General features: G+C 43.3%; 1 protein-coding gene across 1 annotated transcript; it reads right to left on the reverse strand.

Annotated features, from left to right (window-relative positions):
* Positions 1–8,389: 8,389 nt before the first annotated feature.
* On the reverse strand, positions 8,390–10,340 carry LOC143523610 (protein FAM200A-like). Its single transcript, XM_077018168.1, is given in 2 exon segments — positions 8,390–10,097; positions 10,099–10,340. Coding segments are annotated over 2 exon segments (1,950 nt in total).
* Positions 10,341–11,304: the final 964 nt, after the last annotated feature.

An 11,304-nucleotide genomic window follows, 5' to 3' on the forward strand; every position in this document is an offset into this window, starting at 1 on the left:
GCCCTCTGGATACAGCGCCTGGTATTGCAGGCAGCAATGGAGCACTCGGTCATCATTGTTCTCCGCCAGCAGACCACCTGAGACAGTACACAATCAAAACATTATTAGCGCCCTCTGCTGGTGAAACACAGAAATTCAGACCACAAAACCTTTCCTACATTTCTCAACATTTTAAATAAGTAATCCTACACCAGAAGAACCTGCTACAGGGCACCTACAGGCTGCCTGCGAGGCCTGCTGCAGGGACTGGCCCCACAGGCGCGGCTCCTGGTTCTTCAGGCATCCGTAGACGTAGCGTACGGCCGGCCGCGCCTTGCGCTCCACCTCTGGCGACAGCTTTCCGCTCTTCAGTGCATCGAGCTCCTGCAGCACCACCCACGGCACGAGCAGCGTGGGCCGACCCAGGACTACAGGGGGGACAGGACACCAGAGACACTTGGACCCTGCAGGACTACGGCAGAGTGACAGAGACACTTGGACCCTGCAGGACTACGGCAGAGTGACGGAGACACTTGGACCCTGCAGGACTACAACATAGTGACAGAGACAAATGTTTGTATTTTGAATTACTAAATACATTCTCACCTAGAAGCTCAAAGCCCACGTGACCTCATCTCCTTACCTCCAAGCCCATGAGACCACAAAGTGACTGAGTAGAATATTTGTGTCCAGAACTATCAGGAGGTCTTGGTGCTCTTCACCTGCAGAGTTAAACCACAAATTAAAATTCCCTGACAAACATGTATCATCAGCTGACAGCAGGAACCTCTGGAAACGTGCCATGTATGGAGTCAAATTAGGGTCTTTAATGGTGACGAGAAAAAAATATTGCAAATATAAGATTAGCATTTTGCATTGTACGTTCCTCTTTTGTTTCTGCATTACTTTCCCTCTTGCGTTTCTTTTTGTTTGCGCGTCACACTGCTTTTTATGGAAGCCCATTCCTGCCACCTAAAATAAAATTAAAAAAACAGCACATATATATTTTTTTCTCATTATTAAGTAAATTGCTATCTCATTATTTCGAGATACTATTATTATACTATATATTATATATTACTAGGGCTGGGTATCGATTCAAATTCCAAGAATCGATCCGATTCCGATTCTGAAGATTAAGAATCGATTTATTTCGATTTAATCGATTCGATCCGATTTGATCCAATTCGGGGTTGTGTTATTAAAAATGTATTTGAGCTGTTTCCTGACTGTACAGAAGCAACATGTTAAAACTAGTATTATATAGATATTAATCAGTAAATAGTTATTGGTAGTTGGTAGTTACTGATGGCTGGAAGACTGGTGAAAAGGGTAATCATAAATCTACCTTCAAGAAAGGTAATAAACAGGACAATAAACAAAGGACATCTCTGAGGTGTCTATGTCTGCAACAGTGGACTCCTATTGGGACACTAACCAGTGCATTATTATTATGATTGAAATAATTAAGAAGTCACCCAAAAGCTGTTGCTACCAAATGCATTTTTATTTTAAAAGTGCTCACACTTAATAAACTGAAAGTATAAAATGTAAACGTGTATTTTTCTTTAAAGTGCGAATATAAGAACAGAACTGTCATGTTACGGTCCCCGACCCCTCCCTTTTGGGCGTGTGTTAACGTTGTCTGCGTCTACTCGTCTGCGTCTGTAGATCTCCGTGGGTGCGGGTGTGTCTTGTGATAGTCCATCTCACCTGTGGCTTGTCTCATCATCACGTGGGGTTTGTGTGTTCACGCAGCGTCCTGTGCTCGTCGTTGAGTCACACACGTTCTATGTAAACGTGTTTTATGTGGAAAAAACACTGGATAAACTGTCCTTCTGCTTTTAGATTGCCGATTTGACTATCGTCGTTACCGTCACTGTCCGACGCCATGTTGTTTTACAGTTAGTTAGACCGAGCACGCCTGCGTGAATTCAGTGACGAGGCGGGGGTAAAAGTTCACTAAAAAAATCGATCTTTGGATGTACAAATCGATTATCAGATCATCATATGCGAATCGATTCTGAATCGGAAAATCGATTTTTTCAACACAGGCCTATATATTACTATATATTATTATATAGTATCTCGAAATATTGACTTAGTATCTCGAAATAATGACTTACTATCTCAAAATAACGACTTAGTATCTCGAAATAATGACTTAGTATCTCAAAATAATGACTTAGTATCCAAGTCATCTAATCATGTAAGTGCATGTAATCATGGGGGAAACCAGCAACCATATCAATGCCAGTATGTACCAGAGGACAATGAGTATGGTGGTGATCTTCATTTGTTGCTAATCTAAAAGACTCATCAGTTCTACAGGTTGCAGCAGGAAAAGTCATGCGATGATGTGTGTACTTTCCTCTTTGTAAGCATTTATCACAGCCATAATATCCAGTGTGGGACTTGATACCTTTGACAAAAGCCCTTGCTGGAGCATCACAAACCACAACAAACGTTCAAGAATAACGTCTTGCCTTGAAATGCAAAGCCAGTACTCAAGCTTTTCAACTCTTGAACTAAATGTTTTAAGTAATCAGACAGCATTTCTGGCTTTGCTCTCCCACAAAACAGTCCTATCACAAAAGGCTTCTTGGAGATCTTTAGTAATTTGCCAAAACTGAATGGATGAGCTTTTAAATAGAGGCAATCCATCAAAATTTTGCTGCTTCTGAAAGACATGGCCATCTGGAAAAGATGAGAATAATCTAGTGAACTTTTTTTGGACAGTATTCACTGCACCAAAATAGTAAAATGAGCCACCAGCAAGCATCTCCACTTTGTAGTCAGTCTTTGTTTTGAGCAGCGACCTTCCATCCTTTGGTAGGAAGGGAAAGTGGATCCTGAGGATTACTAATAAGGCTGAAAGTGCCACCAAAGACACACCAAACCTAACTGCCAGTCAGCTAAGCTTTTTAGTAAACTTTCATAGTCGGTATTCATATTTTCACCATTACAGCCACTGCAGTTTCCATCAAGACATTGTTCCCTATTGAGCACCATGTCTTTCATCGGGTTATCGAGGGGTTCGCTTATTCCTTCAATACATCTTTCCCTAGTGAGCACCATCTCTTCAATTAGGCTATCAAGGGGTTCTCTAATATCTTCAAGACAGCCTTCCCTAGTAGACTCTGTCCAATCAATGACCTCATTGCTAAAATCATCAGTGTCCTGGTGTTGTTCTTCCATTCCTATTTTTTGCAATACATTTTCCACTCTTTTCTTAGCCCTCCTCCTTAAATTTCCATAATCGTTATAATTCATATCACCTGTTTCTGCAGAACAATCTTGTTCTCAAGTGGATTTTCTAATCTGTTCAGAAAGAGAAGAGACACAGATTACCACCAAGAGTCAACATTTTTCTTTTAGACTACTTCAAACATTTCACTCCGATAAGTTCATGGGTTTAGTGGAGTTAGTTTCTTCCATTTTTACGCAGGCGTATGATCTGTTGAACCGATTGGTGCGCGTGCTTCCCGCTTCTTTTGTTTTGACGTTAACCGTCTCTTAACTAGGGGTGGGCGATACTCGGAATTTTGGTATCGATACGATACCGATACGATACTGGTCAGTATCGCCGATACCGATACTTCCAAACTGTTTGGGGGGGCGATACTTTTTACTTGAAATTATAATCCATTAATATAATAATTTGTATTAAATTATATATATTTTTGCTGATGCTGGTCCAGCGTGTCGCATGCCAGTGATTATGCCTCGTGCCAATGGTGGCACGCGTGCCATAGGTTGCCGACCCCTGCTGTAGACGGTCAACCAGTTTCAGCTGTGGAAAATTCAATTAAAACAGGCGAATACACCACAATTAAGCCAACTACAGGAAAGTCTGATGTATGGAAGTCATATTCCATTGTAATTAATGGAGAGGGAAATCGGCTTGTTGTGATTGATATCAGAAAGTGTTGGTGTACGTCACCTGACGGCATGTGTTTGGACTGTGGTAAGAAATGGGACAGCGCGATCCATCGCTATATTGCTGTTTTAATAAATATATAAGAATATTTCAAGTACTAAATCTAATTAATTCAATTCATATTAGGATTGCGGGCGGGGGTGACAGAAATGTGTATGTGGCGGGCGGGTGCGGGATTAAAACAAGCGATTTTTTGGCCGGTGCGGGCGGGAGCGGGACTAAAACAAGCGATTTTTTGGCGGGAGCGGGATTAAAACAAGCGGGAGCGGGCGCGAGCGGGATTAAAACAAGCGGGAGTGGGATTAAAAAAGCAGTCCCGCGCAGACCTCTAAACTGCAGCAAAAGAATCGATATTTTCGCCATGGTATCGATCCGATACCGATCCTCACCTTTGTATCGATACTATCGATATAAATATCGATCCGCCCACCCCTACTCTTAACAAGTTGAAGAATGCGCGCGAGCTTTCCCGCCCAAAACTAAAACAAAACCTCTAAAAAGAACACCTAAACAATTTTCTGTCCCAGTTTAAAACAAATTCATGAAAACACAAAGATATACGTCAGAATACAATTACAAAAAATAACAGACTGGAATTATTTTATTTTTGCAAATGGCTATCATTAGCCTATAGCATTATCCAAGGGCTAGCGGTTTTATGCTAACTAGCCATGTTTAAAAATGTTTAATGTTTCTTTTCAAAGTTTATAGATAATAATCGTCTGAAAGTTTAGACTACATTATTACAGCAGATATAAAGGGTCTTGATTCCATATGACCAACTGTGCACAACTACATTAGCTTAATGTTGGCTAATAGCCTAATGGTGGCAGTTTTCAAAAACCGTAACGGGCTCATATGGGCTTCAAGTCTACATGATTTCTTTATTCACTGTCAGACTTACAGAAAAACAATCAGCTGTATCATGTATGTAGTTAACATAATTAGATTAAGTTTACTTACCTAAGTTAGTCCTGGTCGTCCTCACTGTTCTCTTTCTATATATATTTTTCTCTCCGACTTCGAGCCAATTTGACGCGTACACAGCATTATATAAGAATAAGAATGTAGTTCAGGCAAAACTATTGGGCAAGAATCGTTCCGCACTGTATGGAGTATTTGTCTTGTAGCACTCCGCACAATCCCAGTTCAGTTACGCAAAACTACGTTGTGCACCACTTAAAATTTTCAGCGTTTTTGTGACGGGCAGGTGTGAGCAACAAAAAGGAAGCGATCACGCCAAGTCTCAGGGAAAAAGGATGGTTTAATATAAAGTGTGCAAACCTAAAACCCGTGCAATAGATCCAAATTAAGGATATAATGACCAGCGGTCAACTGGTACAAAGACAAGACATATATAGACAGACAAACGACCATCAGGTGGGAACGGATCACGGGCTCCGCCCACCTGAGGGGCGTACACGACGTCACAAAACAACAACAACACATCCGCTGTGGACAGAGGCGGCCGGTAGGGGGCCGCCTCACCGTGACAGACCCCCCCACCAAGCCGCACTCCCCTCCACTGGGTGTGTGGCACACAGCGGCTGCACAACAACACGAAGGGGCAGGAAGGCAAGGACAGGCAGGGACACACCTCCTGCAGTCCACGAGCTGAAACACAAAACACATAACATTAGTCAGCTCACCTCCCTGGGCGGGACCCTGGACCGACCGGGCCGTTAACAACACAAAACCACGCCCCAGTCGGTCACAGGGCCCTCACGCCCTAACCGGCATTCCGCTGGTAAGCCCCATGAGTGTGAGGACGAGGGGCTACGGCTCCTCTCTCGTCCCTTGTGTGTGTGTGGGTGTGCAGGCTACCTCTCCAAGGCGTGGCTACTTCACCTCCTGGACCTACCTCCTCCCAGAGCTGACCCCTGCCTTCTGCTAGGGGTCACCCCAGCCTCCTGGGGAGCCAACCCCTCCCGGGGCCTCTCATCTCAAGGTGGACTCCTCCACCCAACCCAGGAGCGCCAGAGACCGAGGCCCAGAGCACCCCCGACGCGGGCTAGGGAGCAGCCCCAAGGGCCTCCTGGTCACCCCGGGCAGGAGGGAGGATCTCCATCCCCAGCAGGAGCTTTTCAGACCGGAGCCCCATGGTCCCCAAACATCCGGGGGCCCCAGCCCTCTGGGGAGGGGCTCTTCACGACCGGGCTCCGGTCACCCCACAACACAAGGGGGCTCCTGCCAGGTGGAGACCCCCACAAGGTCCAGGAACACTGCCAAGGAGAAGCACCTGCACAAAGAACACACCCTCACACACACACACACACACACACACACATACAAACACAAAACACAAACGCGCCTTACCCTATTCAGGGCCTCCCTTGGGAGAGACGCCCTCCGTGCCACACCCCATGGCACGGGACCACAGCCGGTCCCCCCCCAAACACACATTCAGGGGGAGGAGCATGCGTGGAATTACACGCAAACATTAGACAACACGTTAGGACACAACACACACGCAAAGACTAGACAAGCAAACAAAAAACGGCGTACACACAAACAGACGGGACCCACAAACGCGCGCTCTCCATAAACAGACACAGTGACGCGCCGCTCACGTTCGCAGTCGCTCCCCACATGAAACACAAGACAACACGGGGAGCGAGGCGACGGTGAGGAGCGGCACCAGCGTCACACACAGAACATGTAACATATAACACAACGAGCGCGCATATCGATCGACACGTCCGTTCACGCATACACACATTCACAACAACACGAAGAGTTATCGCCAGGAAGACATTCCTGGTCTTCGCCGTGCCACGGACACAACACGAAAACACGGCGGAACTCTTCACACACACAAACAAACAACAAACACGAAGAGTATTTCCAGGGCGAGAGCCCTGTCCCTCGCCGTGCCACAAACAACACAAAAGCACGGCGGATCTCTTCAATCAGACACCACGCAGACAAACACTTACCACGAGACATGACCACGAACGAAGGAGAAAGAAAAAGAGACTCGGCGGCTTCCGAAGGGTGGCTGGTCATTCTGTGACGGGCAGGTGTGAGCAACAAAAAGGAAGCGATCACGCCAAGTCTCAGGGAAAAAGGATGGTTTAATATAAAGTGTGCAAACCTAAAACCCGTGCAATAGATCCAAATTAAGGATATAATGACCAGCGGTCAACTGGTACAAAGACAAGACATATATAGACAGACAAACGACCATCAGGTGGGAACGGATCACGGGCTCTGCCCACCTGAGGGGCGTACACGACGTCACAAAACAACAACAACACAGCCGCTGTGGACAGAGGCGGCCGGTAGGGGGCCGCCTCACCGTGACAGTTTTAAACATATTTTTTTGCTTATGGGAGGACTCCAACAGATTTTAACACTCTGCTCCAATACAAATTTGACATCCAAATACCTACCAATTTTAATAAACATGGTCTACAAGAAGTCATCGAAGAGGACTATGGAATACAGGGAAAAAGTAGACGCGGCGCGTCCTAATCTATTTTTATCAGTAGCGAACTGTGACCATTACACCTGGGCCCTACCCCCCCCCCCCCCCCCCCCCCCCCCCCACGAAAAAAATTGTTTCCTCTCCTAACTCTAAATAATATTTTTTAATATGTAAGTGTTGACATAAAACACAGGAAAACTTCCTTGATGTCACTTGTATGAACTGGTGATGCTGCGGCAACGCGCTGTGGATGTCTGAAGTGCGAGTTAATAAAGGGTTTATAGTAATAACTGCCTTCCATCGTGGTGTTTCGCTGCTACAATACAAAACTCTGCGGCGCGGTGCAGTTATTGGATGGACATAACTTTTTGCGTGTCGTGATCATATGTCAATGTTAAACAGTCGGAATCTGAGCTGTAAAAAGTAGTCACATACACATCAATCAGAAAAGTAGACCAGTAGTGGTTCATAATTTCGTTTTCTTAATAAGGAATAAATAGTGACACAGGCTCACAGCTTCCACTTAACTTAAGCCCTCACATTCCAAGATTGAATATACACGTTTGAATAATTTATTTACTTATATTTTTGTAATTGTTTAGATGTCGATTGTCAAACTGTAAGTATATATATATATATATATATATATATATATATATATATATATATATATATATATATATATATATATATATATATTATATATTAGGGGTGGGACGCGATTAAAAAAATTAATCTAATTAATCGGAAGCTTTGTAATTAATTAATCGAAATTAATCGCATTTTAATCGCAATTCAGTATTTAACATGAGAAACATTAATTTAAGTTTGAATGATTAATGAATCAATGAACATAATCATAAACTTCAACATCTTGTTTATTTTTCCACCAGGCTACTACACAGACCAATAGATCAGTGTTTTTCAAACTTTTTTTCTGGGGACCCAAATTTTGTCCATGATTTTTCACGTGACCCAGCCAACATAAAAAATATATGTATTTGTATAAATGTTTACTAAAACACAAAATAAAATGTACTTTCTTAATGAGAAGGGTGGGCCTGTTTGCTATTCATGATCTGGTCCCATTGTGGTTGACAAGAAGAGAGGGCAACACGCATATCAGCACTAGCTTTCAGTCGGTTTCTCAGCTTTGTCTTCATCTGAGTTAGAATGGAGAATCCCACTTCGCACAAATATGTTGTTGTGAAAGGCAATAGTAATAAAACACTTGCTCTGCTTAGCAGTGGGTAATCACCTGAGAGGCCAATCCAGAATTTTGATAATTTCTCATTTTTGTAGAATGTTTTCAGGGAGCTGTCACATGTCAATTGAAGCATTTCTGACTCCTCCAGGGGGGTTAGATTTAATGATGCTATTGATTCTGGGGTTTCAAATTCAAAAGGATTTTTCACCCACCACTTATTATAAAGATCATCAAACTTCCCCAGTGGAAAGTAGTGCATGAACTTTTGTGCCAGTCCTTCCAGATGTGCTTTAATAAGGTGTGTCATGTCAGCAACCACTTTCTTTGAAACACACGTTTCCTCTATGTGCTTGTTCATATTGGGAAACATGTATAAAGACTGGGATTTGATTCGAAGTTGCCACAACTTTAGTGACTTCTGAAAACTTTGAATTTGTTCACAGTGTCTGAAAAGACAGTCATGTCCTTGAAGTTTTAGGTTCAGTTCATTTAGGATGGAAAAAATGTCAGCAATGTATGACATAGTTAGCAGCCATTTCTCATCAGAAAAGAAATCCGCAAGTTGTGACTGCTTTTCCATGAGAAAAGTGTGTACTTCTCTCAACTCGTAAATTCTGCTGACCACTTTACCCTTCGACAGCCATCTGACATCCGTGTGAAAAAGAAGATGTGTGTGCTGCGCTCCCATTTCAGAACACAAGCTCTCGAACAGACGGCTGTTGAGAGCACTGCCTTTGATGAAGTTGACAATTTTTACAATGTCCTTCATCACTAATTCCAACTCTGGGGGCATTCCTTTTGCTGCGAGTGCTTCACGGTGAATAAAGCAGTGATTCCAAGTAATATTCTGGGCTGCCGCGTCCTTAATCTTTTTGATGACGCCACTGTTTTTCCCTGTCATGCAGGCTGCCCCATCGCTGGTCACACCTTTGCAGTTACTCCAGTCCAGCCCATGGGTTGTTATATATGAGTTTAATTGTTCAAAAATCTGTTCACCTGTGGTTTTTGAGGGCAGTGTCAAACAGCAAAGCAGGTCCTCAACAATTTCACTTTCCCAAATGTATCTCACATACACCAGCAACGTCGCGCATGCAGAAATATCAGTGCTTTCATCCAGCTGAATAGCAAAATCTTTGGCTGTTTGTAATCTGGATATTAGCTGATTTTCCAAATTCTCTGCAATATCCTCAATTCGCCGTGACACAGTATTATCACTGACAGGAATCGCTTTAATTTTTTCAGCAGCCTTCTCATCCAGGACTGTGCTCACAATGTCAAGTGCAGCAGGTAGTATTAATTTTTCTGCGGCTGTATGGGGTACTTTTTCTTTTGCAACACGATATGCAACTTTATATGATGCTAAGTGCAATTTGTCATTGTGTGACAGCACCCTACTTAGTACCTGTGCTGACATTTGCCTTTCTTGAGCCTTCCTTTGGAAGAACGACAGGGGTTTATCCGCCAAATCACCATGACGGGTGGTTAAATGACGTTGCAACTTTCCCGGCTTCAAACTTTCGTTTGCCAACGAAACTTGCACTGGGACAGTTTACAAATCCAAACTTCAAAAAATCATCTTTATAGACCCTAGCACTCGTTTTTTGTTTTTTCTTTACTGGCTCAGCAGCAACGGTATTAGCTTGTAGGTCACTACCTTCACCTCTAGAACATTCTCCCGTTTGCTCTTCAAGATTGCACTTCTTTTCAGTTGTTCCTGGAGCCACTGTCTCAGTCTGTCGTTTTTTGGAAAAGAACCTTTCAATGCTACCAGTAGTTGGCCTACTCATTTTTCAGTTCGATATTATTCTGAATAAAACTTTTGAACAACAGCAACTCGGCTCAACAGATCTGAGCTGCAGCACTGTTATAAAGCCCGCACTGATGTGGCTGTTAAAACAACACTGTTTTGGTGAGCGTAAGTTGTTGAGCGGGGGGGGGGGGGGGGGGGGGGGGGGTAGCGTAAGTGGCGAGCGTAAGTTGTTGACGGAGTTTAACTGTTATATAGCGATCTATCGCCAAGTATTATCGCCTCCGCCTTCGCGCTACAATTTATTAAAATAACATTTATTTTTAAGCGACCCTTTTTTTTCCCTCGCGACCCATTTTTGTAACTTGCATCAGTTGACGCAATGTGCAAAGTATTTCAGGAGGTTTTCCGAATAGTCACAATATTGTACACAAAGTGTGGGGCTAAGAAGGATCCTTACTGACACAGACAACACTAAGAAGTTCAGATACTTATCGTTTGGTAAGTTATTACATAATACAACAGGGCCAGTATAAAGCAAAAACTGCCTAAATTCAGTGGCTTTCCATTGTGCAACTTCTAATAAAGATCTGGGTCTTCTGCAAAATGTCCTTGGGAAGTGCTGTCGTGCAAATTTCATTTGTTCTGAAATAACGTTAAGAAGACCAACAGACACTCTGCATCTCAACGGACCTTTCAGCCACAAATATATTAGTTTTCTAACCACTCCTAAACAGATTAGATGCATATAATCAAGCACAAATGTGGTTACTAAACCTATCCCAAGATCAATCAGTGGAGACACAGCTGTATGGTGCTCTTGGTCTTCCATTTCGGCAAACTGCCTATCTGATCTTAGTGGTGCAGAAATTTCAGGATAGCTCATTCTACCATTAATGTAAACTCCTTTCTGAGTACAACGTTCACATGAGTAGTACCCTGTATGTCCCTTGATACATTTAATATATGCCCTAGCAGGTGCATCACAAACAAAAGCAGTGGGT

Source organism: Brachyhypopomus gauderio, chromosome 9 (genome assembly GCF_052324685.1).
Source record: "Brachyhypopomus gauderio isolate BG-103 chromosome 9, BGAUD_0.2, whole genome shotgun sequence".
In the NCBI taxonomy this organism is placed as follows: domain Eukaryota; kingdom Metazoa; phylum Chordata; class Actinopteri; order Gymnotiformes; family Hypopomidae; genus Brachyhypopomus; species Brachyhypopomus gauderio.